General features: G+C 37.6%; 1 protein-coding gene across 4 annotated transcripts in view; it reads right to left on the reverse strand.

Annotated features, from left to right (window-relative positions):
* Nucleotides 1-2,554: 2,554 nt before the first annotated feature.
* The window catches only part of DIAPH3 (diaphanous related formin 3), a 522,043-nt gene continuing 504,372 nt past the window's right edge, over nt 2,555-20,225 (reverse strand). For 3 of the 4 annotated variants that reach the window (XM_049647035.1, XM_049647034.1, XM_049647036.1), the window contains 2 exons: nt 16,008-16,279; nt 13,423-13,894 (listed from right to left, as the gene is read on the reverse strand). In XM_049647035.1, coding sequence (XP_049502992.1) covers nt 16,017-16,279 — 263 coding nt within the window. In that variant the 3' untranslated portion in view covers nt 13,423-13,894; nt 16,008-16,016. Of the gene's footprint in view, nt 2,711-13,422; nt 13,895-16,007; nt 16,280-20,225 lie in introns of those variants that run through there. The other variant, XR_007461112.1, reaches the window with a different exon arrangement.

Consider the following 20,225-nt stretch of genomic DNA (forward strand, 5'->3'; position numbering starts at 1 on the left):
TTGTACATGGACTTTTTAGCAAAAGAATAAGAGTTGTCTCAGAATAAACCAAGATCATTCCCTACTGGATCCTTTGGTCTTCTTTCGTTAAACAGATCGTTCATTAATTATTTTCAACACAGCTGAAGTAAATTTTATTGAGCTTTATGGCAGGTATCATATAGGACACTGATGATATGGTGATTAACAAAACATTGTCCTTGTTCCCTGTAAGCAAGTCAGATAATGGATACATATGCTGCTAGATCTGTGTGCTAAAGATAATGTCAGCAACTTCTAACTTTAGAAGGATTAAACTATGGAAAGGAAGAGGAAGGACTAATAGGAAACTTACTCTGGAATGCTTTAGTAATAACAGGCAAATTTGTATTTCATTTAGGCTGTCTTTAAAAATTCAATTATTTATTTGTCAGTATTACTGACTATGGAGTGGAAAAGGCATACCTATGGGAGGCCAATACCAAGTTCGGTTCATCCACAAAAATGTCTTAACTTCAATATGATTGGAAGATAAATTGCTTCTTATCCAAATGACGGAATTCAGAAATCTCCTAAAATATGTTATTGCAAAATGTATGGCTTACTACTAATCAAAGAAACACCTTGACGGGTCAAGTCTAAAAACCTGACACTTCTGAATTTATTTTTTTCAAGAAACAAAACTCTGATGCACTCAAATTTCTAGATATTAAAGGGCCTATTTTAAAACAAAGTAATTATTTTAGCAAAAGAAAATAAGTCTTGTCAAGTTACTGCTTATGTATTGTGCTTCTATTTCCCACTAAACTCAGAAAGAAAGGAGGGAAAGAAATAAGGAAGCCAAGGGAAAAACAAAAATGATGAACATTGTTATTTTGCAGAGAGGCTAACGGTTTGGGAAGAACTCATCTCTTGTACATACCATACTTACAGAAATCTCATGAGTCTCCCAAACACAGAGGGTTTGACAAGCTGCTCATCTGTGCAGGAAAAGCATTCCTAGTGGGAGCAGTGCATGGAAAGTTGACTAATCTCAGAGGACCCTAAATTCCTGACAACTCATGGTCATTCTGACCAACTTTGGTAGCAAATGTTCATGTCTAAACTTCGTCACGTTAAATTTATACGAGCGATTATTTGACAATATCATACTCAAAGAGAAGCAGCAATGACAGGAGATTTAGATGAGAAAATACTTTATAAAATATATCCATTTTCATCTTTGGTGTGTAGGTATTGGAGATTCTCGGAAATCATAGCATTTTGGTACAAAATAATGAAGCTGAGCGATGATGAGTCCTCTATAGGGTAACTATAAAAACTGTCCGCAAGTTTTGCAAGGGATGCAAAGTGTTTGATTCTTATCCCTGGTGTTTTTCCAGACGGTGGTTTAGAATTGTGCAGGCAGACAGTATAGCTTAAGATCATGAGGTCGAGAGTTTGAGAATGCTTAGATTTTAATCTTGAGCTCATTCCTTACTAGCTACAGGACTATGGGTAAATTACTTCTTGACTTGGTTTCTTCACTGGTAAACTGGGCTCCAACAGCATTTCCTTTTCATGAGGTTGTTACACACATAAAGCGAAATAAGACACAACATGCTTACAACAATGCCTGTTGCAAACGCGTGGAACCTGCATTAGTTAATGTTTTCATTACTCACTACATTTCTACATGTTGGAAAAGAGCCTCTTTATCACTCAGACTGAGGCAGTGCACCAGTCCAGATCCTTAGCAGGGATTCTTTCCCACGGGGATTTTTGCCTTTTCAGACCACTTCTTTCTAGGGTAGGGCTGATTTATTTCAGTTGTAAGACCTGGTGCCAGAACATGAATAAACTAAGACAGTTATTATGTTCCTCAAAGAGATAAGCAAACAGAATATGGGATGGTGTGTGGAAGGTGATAAGCCCCAAGGCAAGGGTGCCCACTTATGAGTCTATAAACATCACAGAACACAGATTCTAAGGGAGATAAAGTCATTCAGGGCTCATATATGCCAACATGCTACCTGAGTAATCGATTCCTTTATTATCTCCCAATCAAGCAGAGCCTGGCCTCTGCTTGTCGAGGTAAGTTGGAGGGAGGGAGTGCAGAGAGCAAGAAGGTGTGGTCTCCAATGGTGTGCAAGTCACTTTACCCTTCAGATGGAGAACCAACAGTATGAATTAGATGACCTCTGGCATCCCTCTTGAGGACTTGCTTGTGTTCTAGGACCCAGTGACATCATAATCTTGGAGCCTGGCCTCTCATCATTGGACTGCTCTACAGTTAATTCGCTGTCTCATATATACTGTATGCCTTGGTCTCTAGAGACACACAAATTCAACCGACTCTGGTGTGGCTGACAATGCTATATAGTTTAGGCAAGGCTGGTGTCTCATTTCTGAGGTTCAGGAAAGGCTAAAGTACCCAGACAATTCTTATGGATATGTAGGATAATGTTCTGAGACTGAATCAGTGGTTGCCGTTCTGTAGGATACCTAAAGTTGTAAAAGCTCAGAATTGTTGCTCAGGAATGCACTAGACCCGTTCATCCCCTGCTGTCTTACCAGAGTACCACACTTACCAGCTTCTCAACATGGGAGGGGTGTGTTTACTGTGGAGGGTGAGGACTGTTGTTTATTAGCATGGTGTCTTTATGTTTCTTGTGGCTTCTATCTGTCCCTTTGCTTTTCTACTCAGAGCTTTGTAAAGTCTTTTAAAAAGTCCCATCTTGTCTCAACGCTGCTGCAAAAGAGCATGGAAGAAAAGGGTTTTTGTCATTAAAGTGGAAGTAGCTCCCCTTGAAGTCAAGGTCTTAGCAACAAGTGTATTCAGAAAGCACGAGGGGGAGTTTCAGCTCAGGGTTCAGTTTAATAAAGGAATATAAATTCCCTCAGTCTGTGGCTTCTCAATTCTCCATTAGCGCACTTTCAATCCTTTTAGATTAGATGTAAGTTAAAATGCAAATACTCTCATGAAAGGGTAACACTTTGCTGTTACCATCCATTTAAGGAACTCAAAGGAGGCTCAGATATAAAGAGAAGCTATAAGGATAACAAAAGGCTAGTTTCTTAGGAATACTGAGGCTGATGGAAATCAAGCTCTGCCTTCCTCATGTGGTTGCTGGGACACGCCCAGAGACCCGTCACCCTAAATGAGGTCTTTCTACTCGAACAGGGCATCGGGCCTCCATAGGCATGCCCGCCATTCCCATGTGCCGCTACTATCTTCGTGCTTAACGGTGTCCTTGAAGTGTGTCTGTTCTTATATAAGTGTACTCTCCTTTGGCTCATCACACAGAAGCTGTTAAGCTTCTCTGGAGAGTGTGAGAAAAGCTATTACAACATATCAAAACCTCCCTTTTTAGGTGGATTCATGAGGAAGTGCTTAAGAGGCAACTCTCACTGACTGCCAGGATAAAGGAACTAATCATTGAAAAAGTGGGTGGTAAACTGGTGAACTTGATGAATATATAATATATCCTATAACATCCTAGGACCCCAGAAATTATTAAGGGATGAAGCTGGACCCTTCTGAAAGAGGTCCTTTAATCCCCAAAAGACCTTCAGGACTCATTTCATAAAGTGAGACATTTAATCTAATGGATGCAGTAAATGTTCTGCAGAAAACATATGGAGTGACTTCCAGGACATTTTAACTGACTTTCTTATAAAGATTTAAAAAAAAAAAAATCAGATTTGTTTTCTTCAGGTCAGTAATCCTTTATTTTGGGGAGAGGCTATGGAAGGAGGAGAGAGAGTAACGGATACAAGCTATAATTCAGGAGGGTGATACAAGGAAGGTCAGGCAGGACAGAATGATGTGTGAGATCACGTCAGAAATATCACCAGATTCCTTTGGGAGTTATAAAGGTGCCTTAATTCTTGTCCTTGCCAAACATCCTATAATAGTACGACAAGATTTTTATTTATTATCCCAGTCAAATTGGACTCTTATGCTCTGGGTAGGCCACAGATGCGGGCTGTCAGTCATGGCTTACAATCATCAGAATGGCTCTCGTTAGGTCATTAATGAAGGGAAAGGAATCCAGATGAGAGCCTCCAAAGAAAATGCCTCCCCCCCACCCTCCACTAGTCCCCCTGTGGAAAGGCACCTGTTTGCTTTTAACTAGTTGGTTTTGCAATATAAGGGCCAAGCATTTGTGCTTGATTCAAGGGAAGGAAAGAAATGTCTCATTTTCAAATCAAGCTTCCCTCAGAGGTTGAGTACTTGTAGTTATGAAGTCTAAACTTTTGTTGCCTAACTTTCGTGAGTGTATTTTAATAGGGAATGCTTTACACATATTGAGTCTTGAAATTATTACCGAGGTTACAAATAGACATTTCCAGATCATTGATGTATATTCATAACAGCATTTGCCCTTATACATGTTAAGTGTTTTAAATTAAAAATATATATTATTAAATATTTATATTTAATCTACTGGGGGCTTTTTGATGCAAAGATATGCCTGTTCCACCAGAACCCAGCCATGTCTGAAAGCAGACATTCTGGGGAGAGATTAACTATAATCTCCCTCTTTGAGGATTGGTCCTGCCCTTGAGAAGTAAGTAATTCACCAGAACACTTGTTTCAATCTGTTTATTTTATTTTTATTTATGAATTTATTTATTTTTATAAGCTCTATACCCAACATAGGGATTTGAACTCACAACCCTGAGATCAAGAGTCACATGCTCTATGGACTGAGACAACCAGGTGCCCTCAATCTGTTCAATTAATTTTTTATAGTTTCATGTTTGACCACCAATCATATCTAGTCAGATTATATGTAAAATATTAAGGCAAGCTTGATAGCAATTAGAGATCCATGTTTAAAATAAACTTTTAGTAACCCATAATTAGAAAGCAAGGAGGAAAGAGCAATTTTTAAAAATCAGTTTCTAATCGAAATATAACAAGGAATAAAAATGCCAGGAGAAAAATGGATATCCACCAACTTTAGATATAATTAAAAAATATATATTAATAATGTAGATTTATGAGAACATGGAGAATGTTAGTGATATTAATTGTAAGGAGGAAATATCTGGAAATTTTAAAACATCGTTTTGTCTAATGGTTGGGATTTCAAAGTGGATAGTGAAGGAGAACAAAATCTGTCATTGTAAGGTTTGCTGAAAGAATCCAAGATTCCTTTGAAGTTCTTGTATCTTGAAGATGCCTATAGGGAGGGTGCTCAGGCCGGTCAACAATGATGGTAATGGGGGAGACTATGCATGTGTGGGAACAGGAGATTTTAAGAAATCTGTGCTTTCCTCTCAATTTTGTTGTAAAACTGAAATTGCTTTTAAAAAAATAAAGCCTTTAAAGATAATAAAAATAAATAAATAAAGGGAGGGTACTGTTGAAGTGTCAAATGTAATTAGGTGAATAGAAGACAAAGAGGCATCTACAGTCAAATCCTAATTAGAGGACCCAGCTAAATTTCATTCTACCTCACACCCCATCCGGCATACTAGTTACAACATTCTTATACCCATTTTATTTTTAAAATTTTAATAGACGTATAATTGGCATACAATATTATATTAGTTTTAGGTGTACAACACACTGATTATACATTTACATAATTATCAAATGCGTATCATAAGTGTAGTTACTGTCACTATACAGAATTATTATAATAGTATTGACAATATTCCCTATGCTGTACTTTTCATGCTTGTGACTTCTTTATTTGGTAACTAGAAGTTTGTACCTCTGTATCGCCTCTGGCAATCATCGGTTTGTTCTCTGTATCTACAGGACCGATTCAGCTTTTTGTTTGTTCTTTGATTTGTTTTGTTTTTAAGATTCCACATAAAAGTGAAATCATATGGTATTTTTCTTTCTCTAACTTATTTCATTTAGCATAATACTTTCTAGATCTCTCCATGTTGTTCTATTGGTGAGATCGCATTCCTTTTTATGGCTGCGTAATATTCCACATATTCTTTGTCTAATCATCTATGAATGGACACTTCCATATCTTTGCTATTGTAAGTCATGCTGCAATAAGTGTAGGGACGAATAGATCTTTTCGAATTAATGTTTTTATTTTATTCAGGCAAATACCCAGGAGTGGAATTACTGGATTGTATGGCATTTCTATTTTTAATTTCTTGAGGAATGTCCAGTGTTTTCCACATTGGCTGCACCAATTTACATTCCCACTAACAGTGCACAAGGGTTCCCTTTTCTCTACATACTCACCAACACTTGTTATTTCTCCTCTTTTTGATACTAGCCATCTTAACGTAAGTGAGGCGATACCTCATTTTGGTTTTGATTTGCATTTCCCTGATGAGTGATGTTGAGCATCTTTTCATGTGTCTGTTGGCCATCTGTAAATATTCTTAAAAAAATATCTATTCAGATCTTCTGCCTATTCTTGAAGTTGGTTTGTCCTTTTGGTGTTGAGTTATAGGAGTTCTTCATAGATTTTTGGATACTAACTCCTTATCAGATATAACATTTATAAATATATTCTTCAATTCAGAAGGTCACCATTTTGTTTTATTGTTTTATTTCCTTCACTGTGCAGCTTTTTAGTTTGATATAGTCTATATTGCATATTTTTGCTTTTGTTATCCTTGCTTTCCCTTTTGCTAAGGCTGATATTCAAGAAATTGCTGCCTATTTTCTTTTAAGAGTTTTATGGTTTGGGTCTCACATTTAGGTCTCTAATCCATTGAGTTTATTTTTATATAAGGTGTAAGAAAGTGGTCCAGTTTTAATCTTTTGCATGTAGCTGTTCTGTTTTCCCAGCAGCACTGTTTATTGAAAAAATTGTCTTTCCTCATGTATATTTGCGCCTCCTTTGTCATAGATCAATTGACCCCATAAGTGTGGATTTATTTATGGATTCTCTATTCTGTTCTAGTTCTGCATCAGGCTCTGTGCTGACAGCTCCGAGCCTGGAGCCTACTTTGGATTCTGTGTGTCCCTCTCTCTCTGCCCGTCCTCCACTCACACTCTCTGTCTCTCTCTCAGAAAAAAAAAAAGAAAAAAAAAAAAAAAGATTGCTTTGGCTATTTGGGGTCTTTTTTGGTTCCACACAAATTTTAGGAGTATCTGTTCTGGTTTTGTGAAAAATATTATTCATATTTTGATAGGGATTGGATTGAATCTGTAAGTTGCTATGGGTACTATGGACATTTTGACAATATTCTTCCATTTTATTTATTTTTTAAATTTTCTTTTAAATATTTATTTATTTTTGGGAGACAGAGAGACAGAGTACAAGCAGAGAGAGAGAGACAGAATCTGAAGCAGGCTCCAGGCTCCGAGCTGTCAGCACAGAGCCCTACGCGGGGCTCAAATCCATGAAGCGCAGATCATGACCTGGGTTGAAGTTGAACACTTAATCGACTGAGCCATCCAGGCACCCCATAATTCTTCCATTTTATAAGCATGATGTATCTTTCCATTTGTATTGTCTTCAATTTCTTTTATAAGTGTCTTATAGTTTTTAAAGTATAAGTCTGTTCTCTTTGGTCAAATTTATTCTTAGGTATTTTATTTGTTTTGTGCAATTGTAAATGAGATTTTAAAAAATTTCTCTCTTTTGTTATTAGTGTATAGAAATGCAAAATATTTCTGTATGTTGATTTTGTATCCTACAACTCTACTGAATTCATTTATTCTAATAGTTGTTTTTTTTTTTTTATAGTCTTTAGGGTTTCTATGTATGTATCATGTCATTTGCAAAAAGTAAGAGTTTAATTTTTTTCTTACCACTTTGGACACTTGTATTTCTCTTTGTCTGATTGCTGGGCTAGGACTTCCAGTACTATGCTGAATGAGAATGGTGAGAGTGGACCGCCTTGTCTTAACCCTGATTTTAAGGAAAATTTTTCAGCTCTTCCCCATTGAATATGATGTTAGCTGTGGGTTTGTACATATATGGCCTTTATTGTGTTACCACTAAAACTACTTTATTGAGTTTTTATTATGAGTGGATGTTGTAGTTTGTTAACTGCTTTTTCCTGCATCTATTGAGATGATTATATGGTTATCTTTCTTGTTGTTAATGTGATGTATCCCACTGATTTGCAAATATTGAACCATTCTAGCATCCCTGGAATAAATCCCACTTGGTTGTGGTGAATGTTAATGTATTGTTGAATTTGGTTTGCAAAAATTTTGTTGAGGATTTATGCATCTATGTTCATCAGAGATATTGGCCTATAGTGCTCTTTTTATGCAATGTCTTTGTCTGGTTTGGAGATCAGGGTGTTGATGGCCTCATAGAATGAATTTGGAATCACTTCTTCCTCTTCTTATAGTTCAAGAAGAGTAGGGCATCAATCATCTTTAAATGTTTGGTAGGATTCACCTGGGAAGTCATCTGGTCCTGAACTTTTTTTTGTCGGGAGTTTTTTGATTACTGATTCAATCTCATTACTAATAATTATTTGTTCAGACTTTCTATTTCTCCTTCAATCTTAGAAATTATTTCCAGGAATTTGTCCATTTATTCTGGGTTGTCCAATTTGTTGGTATGTAATTTTTCATAGTAGTCTCATGATTCTTTGAGTTCTGTGATGTTGGTTGTACTTTGGTTTTGTTTATTTGAGTTGATTGTACTGCTCTTTCATTTCTGATTTTGAGTCCTTTTTTTTTTTTTTTTCTTGATGCATTTGGCTAAAGGTTTAATTAATTTTGTTTATTTTTCAAAGAACCAGCTCTTAGTTTTATTGATCTTTTCTATTGTTTTTTAGTCTCTCATTTATTTCCATGCTGATCTGTATTATTGCCTTTCTTCTACTAACTTTGGGCTTCATTTGTTCTTTTCCTAGTTTGTTTAGGTGTAAGGTTAGGTTGCTTGAAATTTTTCATGCTTTGGGAGGTCGCCTGTGTACCTATAAACTTCCCTCTTAGCACTGCTTTTTCTCCATCTCAAAGATTTTGGTCCACTGTGTTTCCATTTTCATTTTTCTCTATGTATTTTTTTTATTTCCTCTTGATTTCTTGGTTGATCTATTGGTTGTTTAGTAGCATTTTGTTTAGCCTTCATGTGTTTGTTTTTTTCCAGTTTTATTTCTTCTAATGAATTTGTAGTTACATACATCATGGTCAGAAAAGATACTTGATATGATTTTAATCTTCTTAAATTTATTAGACTGTTTTTGTGGCCTAACATGTGATCTATCCTGGACAGTGTTCCATGTGTACCTGAAAAGAATGTGTATTCTCTGGATTTTGAATGAAATATTTTGTATATATCATCTGTGAAGTCCATCTTGTCTAATATGTCCTTTAAAGACATTTTCCTTATTGATATTTTGGCCTGGATGATCTGTCCATTGATGTAAGAGAGGGGTATGTGTGTCAAAGATTCCTACTATTGTATTACTGGCAAGATCTCCCTTTTTATCTGTTAATATTTGCTTTACATATTTAGGTGCTCCTATTTTGGGTGTATGGATATTTACAATTGTTACATTCTTTTGTTGGGTTGATCCCTTTTATTATTATGTAATACCCTTCTTTATCTCTTGCTAAGGTTTTTTGTTTTAAAGTCTCTTTTGTCTGATAAAATATTGCTACCCCAGCTTCCCCCCCCCCCCCCACTTCCATTTGCATGGAATCTTTTTCATCTCTCACTTTTAGTCTGTATATGCCCATAGATCTGAAGTGAGTCTCTTATAAACAGCTCTAGACGGGTCTTATTTTTTATCCATTTAGTCATCCATTTAGTCTTTTGATTGGAACATGCCATCTATTACATTTAAAATAATTGATAGATATATACTGTCATTTTGTTACTTATTTTCTGGTTGTTTTTGTAGTTCTCCTCTGTTCCTTTCTTCTTGTTGTCTTTTCCTGTGGTTTGATTACTTTCTGTAGTGTTATGCTTAAATTCATTCTCTTTATTTTTTGTGTATCTATTTTAAGTTTTTGGTTTGTGGTTACCAAAGAGTTCATACATAAAATCTTGTGGTGCCTGGCTGGCTCAGCTGGTAGAGCATGGGACTCTTGATCTTGGGGTTGTGAGTTCAAGCCCCACATTGAGCTTAGAGCTTACTTTAAAAAAATTAAAAAAAAAAAAAAGGTCATATATAAAATCTTATGTATATAGCAGTCTATATTAAGTAAATGGTCACTTAAATTTGAACACATTATAAAGGCACTACATTTTTACTTCCCCCATGTATAGATTTTATGTGTACAATGTATTTTACATCTTTTTATTTTATGTATCCTTAATTGTAGATGTATTTGACCTTTAATTATTATAGATACAATTGATTTTACTACCTTGTCTTTTAACCTTCATGCTAGCTTTATAGGTGATTGATCTATCTTTGCTATGTTTGCTTTTATCAGTGAATTGTTTCCCTTTCACAATTTTCTTACTTCTAGTAATATTCTTTTCTTTTCTACTTAAAGAAGTACCTTTAACATTTTTTGTAAAGCCAGTTTATTATTGATGACCTCCTTTAACTTTTGTTTGCCTGGGAAACTCTCTCTTATTCAATGCTGAATGAAAACCTTGCCAGGTAGAATATTCTTGGTTGTTTTTTTCTTTCTGGTACTTTGAACATATCATGCCACTCCCTCTTGCCTGCAAAGTTTCAGTTAAACCAATTGATAGCTTTGTGGATTTTTCCCTTGTATGAAATTATTTCCTTTTCTCTTGTTGTTTTTAAGGTTATCTTTAATTTTTGATAACTTAATTATTATGTCTTGGTGTAGACTTCTTTGAGTTCATCTTGTTTGGAGCTCTCTGTGCTTCCTGAAGCACAGGAAGCTTCCTGAAGCACATGCTTCCTGAAGCATGTTTGTTTCCTTTCCTAGGTTAGGGAAGTTTGCAGCTATTTTTTCAAATAAGTTTTCTGCCCCTATTCCTCTTCTCCTTGTGGGATACCTATAATGCTAATCTTAGAGCACTTGATAGTGTATAAGTAGTCTCTTAACATATTTTTTCATCCTTTTCACTGTTCAGTTTAGATGATGTCTACCACATCACTGACCTGTCCTTCGGTATCCTCTGATTTGCTGTGGGTTGCCTTATATTTTTCATTTCAGCTACTAATTTTTTGCCTCTGATTCCTTTCTTCCTATCTTTTTGAAGTTTTCACTTAATTCATCCCTCTTCTCTCAAGTCTGGTGAGTATCTCTGTGATCATTACTTTGAATTCTTTATTAGGTAGATGGCTTATCTTTGTTTAGTTCTTTCTCAGAGGTTTTGTCTTATTCCTTTGTTTGGAACATATTTCTGTGTCTCATTTGTCTGGCTCTCTGTGTTTGTTTGTATGTATTATGTATATCAGCTGTATCTCCTGGTCTTGCAAGGAGTGGTCTTGTGTAACAAAGTGTCTGTGGACCCAGTAGATAATCCCTCTGGTCATCAGAACCAGGCTCTTCAGGGGTGTCTCTTATGTGGGCTGTGTGGCCTTCCTTTCATGACTGGGCCATGACTACTGTAGGTGCCCTGGTGAGTGGGGCTCACCCCCAGCCCAGCTGACTGCAATGACCAGCTGTAACTACTGCAGGCACCCTGTTGGACAGGGGTAGCCCTCAGTGTAGACGACTGAGAGGCCTGGATGCAGCTGTTGGTGTGCTGGTTGGTGGGACTGGCTCCTTATTTTCCTGGGGCAGGAGCTGCTTTGGAGGGGTGCTGCTTCTGGGTTGGGCTGTTTATCAGTGTGATGGGTGGTAGTTGCTTTTGGGGAACACCATTCCTAAGCAAGGCTGCTAGCTGGGTACGGTGAGGCAGAAACTGTTTCGGAGAAGGGCCTGCCGGGGCGGTTGATCGGGGTAAGGTTTGGTCCACAGGGGAATGTGGAGACTGGAGAGTATTAGGGCTGCTCTTTCCACTGTCAGGCTGCTAGGCTGAAGGAGGACAGGAATAAAAAAAAAAAAAAAAAAAAAAAGACACCCATCTGTCTAGCACATGACCGAAAATTAGCCAATAAATTTCTTTGAGGAATAACCCAAGAACTTCTCAAATTGCTGCCCCTGTGCTGGGTTTTAGAGTGCATGATAGAGTGCCCTGACTCTTTAAGAGCAGATTTTCAGTTTCCTACAGCCCTCAGGCTGTCCCAGAGTTAAGCCTTGCTGATTTTCAAAGCCAGAAATTAGGAGGGCTCCTCTTCCTAGTTCAGACCCTCATGGGGGTGGTGGGGGTGGGTGAAGTGGGAGGTATGTGTCCCTGATGTGGGATTTGATCCCTCTGCTCCTCAGGAAGGCCCTCCTGCCTGTGGGTCCATGTGCTGGCGGGGGGGGGGGGGGGGTTGGTTCACAACTGTGTCTCTGCCTCACCTGCCCTTCTCAGTGTCGCTCTTCATGTCTTTGGCTGTGGAATAGCTATTCCACTAGGCTCAGGTTGTTCTCAGAGTGAGTCGCACCATATGTAGTTGTAGCCTTGATGCTTCTGTAGGAGGAGGTGAGTTCAGCGCCCTCCTACTCTGCCATCTTTCCAAATCCCAAGACACCGTCTCCTCGTACCCATTCTCAAAGGCAAAGGTCTGTTTAGGAATAATGAACTTTTATGGGGAGATTTGGATTCAATTTTGAAATACCATCCAGACTTTGTGGTTGTTTGGCAACTTCATGTGTTTTGCTAAAGAGTAGCTCTTAGAGCAAAATGACTTAACAGTTTGGCCCCAGGACATATTTTAAGAACACTCAGGCCTGGCAAGGACATAGAAGAGCTACTTTTAACAACTGACTAGACAAAATTGAATATGGTTACACTGCCAGCTTACCATTCCTGGATTTCAAAAATTTTAACAATTAATATGGAGAAGAAGAACACAAATGCCACTTTTTGAGGTTCAAATTAGCAGTTTATTTATTAGGACCTATTACTTTCCAAAGGTTACATAGTCTGTACAAAAAGTTGGCACAAAAGTAACCTCGAAATGTGCTCCTGGCCCACCTGTGCTTAACCATAAAGGAGGGTTTTGTTTTTAACTAGGAAACTCAGATCCACATTGGATTGTATTTTAAAATAAGAACGGATCAACCCAGGCAATAATCATTTGTGGCTAACCTAACATTTTAAAGTCATTACTGAGTCCTCTTTTTGACTAAATAGTGTGGTAATAACTAGAGTTTTGGAGAAACTTGGTATAAATAATTGCATTTTCTAGATTTACCAGAAAATGTATGCCATAAATTATTGAACCATCTACTTCCTCATATAAACTTTGATACATTTTGTTTAAATATCTAAATGTTAACAAAGGACATACATGCATATAGAGTGGTCCCTCCATGCCTTCATTTCTGGTTTAACTTTCCATGGTTTCCGTTACCTGTGCTCAGCCATAGTCTGGAAGCAGATAATCCTCAGTCTGACATACTGTCAGAAGGTTATAGTAGCTTAAAACTACACCTGCAATGTTCACCTCACCTCCTTTCATCACGGAGGCATTTTATCATCTCCCGTCATCACAAAAAGGAGGAGTATAGTACATGAAGGTATTCTGATAGAAGCTACATTCATTCATATAGCCTTTTATTATAGTGTATGGTTACAATTATTCTATTTTAGTATTAGTATTGCTGTTCATCTCTTACTGTGCCTAATTAGACATTAAACTTCGTATAGGAAAAAGCATAGTCTATTTAGGGTTTGGTACTACTTGCAATTTCAGGCATCCCCTGGGGAGGATGTCTTTGAATGGATCCCCTGAGGATAAGGCAGTGGTGGGGGGAGGGGGGCTGCTGTATGATTGGATTGCCTCCCTTATTTATAAATCACTTCAAATATCAAATATATGGGAAAACTTGTTAGCAGCAGGTCTTTGCTTTTGGACAACTCGTTGTATTTGAGTGCTTACTTGTCTGTGTGTTTTTGCCAAATTCTTTACGCTGACCTGAGAGGGGGTGGGAACCCAGTTGGGGTTTGTCACTAGCCTGGATGAACATCCTTGTCAAGGGTGCTGAGCTGTGTTTTGGCTTCACATTTACCTGCAAATTCAAAAGAATAAACTGCTCAGAAACATGAACTTGTACCTTGATGTCTAGTTTTCATCTAAAGTTGGCTAAAGGAATAATATGGATTTAAAAACCCTAATCATACCCCCCTGCCCATTGTTGAAGGAACATTTATCACTGAAATTTCTGCAGCAGAAAATGAGCTGTTTCTTGGTTGGCTCTTACCTCTGTCTGCTCTTTAGGTGTGGAGAGGGAAACACAAAACATAGTCCCCTATCCAGGCCTGATCAGAACACACTCCTGCCAGGGAGGCGGAGGGAGTGGGGCCCCTGACCTGCAGGAGGCCGGCCCCTGCTGGTCCTCCCACTAGCTGGCTGTCCTTCCACTCCTGCAGACAGGTGCTGGGGGGCTGACTGCGTCTGTTTAGGACTTGCCTGCATTTCTCTGCCCTTGGGGGTCTATGTCATCTTCACTTCCCTTTACTTGCCAGGCTGCTTCTCCCTTGTGGCTGCTCCCTGGGCCCAAGTTTCCAGAGTGTTTACATGCCACCTGGTATGTCCAAACTATCTGGCTGAATTTCAGTTTTGCTTCTGAAAAGCCCAAGTGTTTGCAAAATCATGTTAAGAACTGATCATCAGAATTCTTTTCTTTCACTTCTTTTCTTGCTGTTAGGGTCCTGTCTGCTAAAATGTGTAAATGTCCTTCACCTTTCTTCATTGTTAAGATTTGTTTTCAGGAAAATATGCATTTTGCCCTCTGAGTGCAATTTCTATTTCAGCCATACATAGGAGAACAATTTATTCCTGCATAGGCTGTGGATAACACTCTGTTCCCCAATGTCTATAAACAGGGCCTGGTTCATAGTTCTAATTAATTAACTTTATTAACTTGGAGCTGAAAGGAGGTGGCAACTTAAACAAGGAAATAAAAAGCAGTGGACCTCGCCAGACTGGTTCCACATAACTGCTTTTTAACTGAAGGTAAAAGAGCAGTCATTTATTTACTGCACATAATAAAGCAAAATAGATGCTTAGATAGACTGCATAGCACAGGCTATTTCCACAGAATATGCTAACTACAAAAACACCCAATTTTTTCATTTAGTGCGAGTAGCAAGTTTATTTTCTTTTGTATAGGATTAAGAGTTAATTCAGTGCCCCAAATGAGGGAAAATTGCAACATATGCATAGGAAACTTTCCTTGAAACACTTTAGATCTTTGTTAAACTTATTGATTGTCAGATCAAAGAGACTGTAATTTCAAGTTTGTTCACAGAAAAAAAAACAAAAAACTTCGTTACTTGGGAAGTTTCAAGATGCTACCTCCTGAGAGTCATAATAACCAAGGGGAAAAATGCTCTCGCAGTTAAGAGTTTCGGCAGCACTCTAACACCATATACATCTACTTTATACAAAAGCATGTGCATTTCACGAAGAGTGCATACATTGCTAGTACATCATTTTTGGAAATGTGCTCAATGGCCTTATAGTCTCCTGCAGGCTCTAATTAACACGAATTCAACAATGATAATAATGAGCTTACATTCATTTCCTTACAGCTCTGTTACATTCAATTTCATGTTTCTGATGTTACGTTGATAGCATGTAGATCCCAACTAAGGAGAAACTTGGGCCTATGTTAATGACATGCATGGGAAATATATATACATATATTATACACACATATATATGTGTATGTATATAATATATATATATAGATTATACATATACACACACACCATATATACATGCATACACACACACCAAGAGTTGACATTATAATTTGATATTCATTAATGCTAAAAACAGTAAGGTAAAGATTACAGTGACTTAATAAAATGTATTCTCTTCAGGACACATTGCTGAACACATGGCTACCTACCTGTTCTCTAAAGCATTATGTATAACTTAGCCACCAAATATAGAACACATGAATACCAGGAGACAAGAAAAGCATTAAAACCCATTACAATCTTGAATAAGCCAAATCCTCAAGTACATAGAAAAAGCATTGCAATCATGTAGTTAGCTTTATTTTTCTAATATATATCATAATTTAAACTATATAAAGTCACTTATATAAAAAGCATTTTTTCAAGTGTTATAGCTTAGAGCATTGCTTTATATTTGGCTTAATCATTTTTTACCAGTTTAATCTATAAAGCTCGTAATCTTGCCAGCAGGGCTTCAACTTCGGGAACAGATTCGTTTTTAGAAACAGAGCCAAGAAGTTCCACTTCCTTTTTTCTGTTGCTTTCTACATTACAGGCTTCCTTCTTCTCAACTGCCTTGATCCTCTCTGTAGACGTATGAGTGTCTAGATTATAATTAAGCTCCTTGGCGACTGGAGTCCTCGTTGAGTTGCAATTGATATTGTAGTGTGAACGTGACCCTTCTGTCAACTGCACTTTCTGATTTTCTACAGTAAGGAAGAAAGAAACATTAAACTTATCACTGTGATAAGCAAGGACTGTGCACATTAACTTAAAATAATTATTCTCAGACAAGTCCTCTTAGATAGACTAAAATATTCAGCAGAGACAGGTAGACTGAAAATAAATACACATAGTTTAAGAAGAAACTAAAATGTAAATAGACAACCATTTCATTAGCACAAATGCCGATTTCCTTCTGGTCTCTGCTCAAATGCTATCTAAATAGAGAGGACTCTTCTGACCATACAACTGAAATAGCGCTGCCCCTTTCCATCACGCATCCTTCCTCATTTTTTCCTTCACTGAACTCCTAACCACCAGACACATCATAGATCTGTTTACTCGTCCATTCTCTGTCTCTTTACTAGAATATAAGCTCCAAGACAGCAGGGAGGTGGTTCGAAATACTGCTTTAATGTCAGTGCCTAAAATGGCTCTGGAGCAAAGTGATGCTCAATAAATATGCGCTGGGTAAAGAAATTATCTTTCTTCTTTGATGACCCAAGATATACCTTAGTTGGAATAATACCCAACTCTATGACCCAAGATATACCTTAGTTGGAATAATAATGAGAATTATTATTATTTTTTTAAAAACCAAAAAGGAAAGTTTATAATAGGACTGTAAAAAGTCAACGACTTCCCTCAAAAGAAATACTGCATTTGGGAGGCAAATTGTTAAAACTTCCTAGCAAATCTACATCATAATCTGTCAAATACACACACATATATTTATACGGACATGTATACATACACACATACATATTCTTTTATTGGTAAGTGACTGAGCCTGACGTAGAAGGCTATAAGGAGAGAGCTGCAGTAGCTAATGACTAAAAGGCTCTGGCTGATTGACTTTCGCAAGGAACACGAGATTTTCTTTTAATTAACTGACTCTCCTATTGTACAACCTTATGAGTTAGCTCTCACAGACCTCAACACTTCTAAAAAACAGACACCCTCAATATTCATGTAACCTTGAACGGGGCTTGAAAATGGCTTCAACAAACTTGACATGACATTTAAAGTTTTTTGGTTATTCGCTGAGAGATGTTCCATTATCCCAATAGTAATGACTTTGGAGCACAAGCAGTCACTCATGACAGTGTGTTTTATGTGAGTGCTGAAAATTCCAACCGAAAACAGCTTGTACATTAAAAGGTGGCTGCTGAAGATATTTACTGCACTGTCATTTCCTGACCAGGGGCTTCCAGTGATGGATGAGTATTTTACACACTTTCTTGGACAATCTCAACAAATTTTAGAAGTATGATCACCTTTTAGCTGTTGGAAGAAAATAAATACAGCTTTCCTATCACCTTCTCTATCAGCTGGGCAATCGTTACTCAAAAATAAAAATCTAACAGAGCACTGATTTTCCTAGAGCTATTTATGCTTTGTAATTTATAAATTATATAGTTCTTTAATTACATAATTAAATATATAATGTACATATTGTGTTTGTAGTCAAGAGGACAGAGGACATACTATTCCTGCAGTTCCCATGATCACACAAATTTATTTATTTTTATAGTATCCACCCTCCTGTCCCAGAATGTCTGAAAACTGCATTTGTAGCTAAGTGTAAATCTTTGGTCAGCTTACGCTCCTTTCTCCAGATGTTCCTATCTTTTCTTGTCATTTGGTTTCTTGTAAACGACTCCATCATGATGATATCTCCAATGAAGTAGCTGGTATTCTGCTGCTGGGCAACTCTAGCTCCATTTTTGATGGCAAACAAGAGATTAAGTTGGCTAAAATATGGGTGTGTAATAAACACAAAATATCCCATACCTTCTCTGGCTACAATGTATCAAGCCCAATTCTATATGTGGCAAAATGAAAAAGGGGCATAGGGTTTTAGGAGAAATCTGGATTGAAATCCAAGCTTCTGCTTGGCTTTAACAATGGAATTTTTGTGTCTCAGATTCCATGAATCAACCTTAAAGAGTAGTTGTAAATGTTAATGGAAATAACGTGGGTGACACCAATTTCAAGATACTCGTGTTTCCCTTCTATAAAAGCTTCTTAAGGGATGCACCTACCCCCCAAGGCTGACCTGTCTGAGTTTCCAGTGACCATACCAGTGAGGCTTGAAATACCATTTTATTACCAGCTTGCGTTTACATAGCACCTTTATTTATAAAGCATTTGTTGTGCTTTAAACATAACCACCCTCGTTTTATAGATTGAGAGGTAAAAGCAAAAGGAAGTTAAGTCATTTGCTTAGACTGAGTTACTGAGTAAATCAGTGGCAGAAGCCAAATGCTGTCTCTAGAGATACTAAGGCTGTCTTAAACAAATTTGAAAAGCTTTTTGCCAAGGAAAAGTGCTAAGTAATTCAAAGCTAAGTTTCATAATAATCATATCCTGTACTTATACTTCAAAATGCTTTCTGTCACATTTAATTCTCTCAACAACTTTGTACAGCAGATAGTAGACCCATGTAAACTACCTCAGAGCAGTATGTCCAAAGTCACACATATACTCCTTTGCTTTCTGGGTCTTGCTGAAATTCATGACCATGAATTTCAAGTATGACCTTAATACTACTGCAGTTCCCTAGTCCATTTACTCTTCCATTCTCCTAGACAAATATTTTACACCTTCTCCTTTCTTATCAACTGTCCAACATGTTCTCCTTCACTGCCATTTAACTTATTCATAGAAGCAATCAGAAGAGAACTCCCATAAGCTTCTGCCTACCCCTACGATCTACCTACTTCACACACATACACTCCTTCTCTCCTTAGGATCTTCTCTGCCGCCCTCTGAGGACAAATCTTCACAGTGAACACCACATACTACTGTCAGTTGTCTATTCACCGACATTCCCCCCTGCAGCTTGTCCTCTCTCTACCATATTGGAAACGTTACCTTCTTCATGTGATCATTCCCCTCCGCATACAAGTATGTTGTATTAAACCCAATCTTTAGAGAGAAAATATATATATTTGACTCCACAGTCTCCATTTACTACCTCAATTGTTGACTGCCTTTATAGCAAAATATCTCAACAGAATTGCCCATTCTTACTGTCTCACTTCCTCTCTTCCTATTTTTCTCTTGAACCCACTCCAATCATGCTTTTGACCCTTTCCTCTTCTGAAACAGCTCTTGTCAAGGTCACTAATAAACTGCATGTTGCTAACAGCAAGGACTGTATATCCACTTGGATATTTTGGTCCTCTTTGACTCCATCTATGCCAGATCCAAGGATGAAATGCCTAGCAGAGCCTGGGCTTCTCTTTAACTGTTTGCTCTTTGAACTTCTTCGGAGGCTTAGGTGGATAACACTGGGTGGGTCAATGCAGGCAAGAGCATTTCCACCCCTTTAAGAAAACCCCAAATATTATTTTGTTCCTGCAGCACACCCATAGGTAAGAGAAAAACCAAGCTGGCATTTAACTCCTCTGTGGTTTCAGGAGGAGAATCTTTTATGAGAAGCAACAGACAAGATGATACAAAACAGAAAGTGACCATTCCTGAAGCCACCAAAGAAATAAAAAAGAAAGTGCACAAGGGCTTCTTTAAGAATGAGTTTATAGCTCGTAGATAACAACTCTTCACCCCAGACCTCACATTTATATCCTAGTACCTCAAGAGCCTTCATGTGGGACCAGAGTTTCTTTCTTTTTGCTTTGTCCCCAGTCATGGGAGGTCCAAACTGTGGAACTGAGGGAGTCTCATCTGAAACCACAAAGCTGATAAAGTTGAGATGGAGAAGTCTGCCATCCCACTGCAACTAGAGAAAATGTTAACAGGTAGAGGAAGCCACCGAATTGGACGTTCACTTTTGTTATAATGTTGGTTCAAAGCCAGGTGTCTTTTGACATTACTATTATTTTAAAGTCTACTACTATTGGTGGCTTCATGTGGGCTGAACCACAGATACAAATTCCACACAAAAACATGCACTTCATTTCTACA

The sequence above is a fragment of the Panthera uncia genome (assembly GCF_023721935.1).
Source record: "Panthera uncia isolate 11264 chromosome A1 unlocalized genomic scaffold, Puncia_PCG_1.0 HiC_scaffold_16, whole genome shotgun sequence".
NCBI lineage: Eukaryota > Metazoa > Chordata > Mammalia > Carnivora > Felidae > Panthera > Panthera uncia.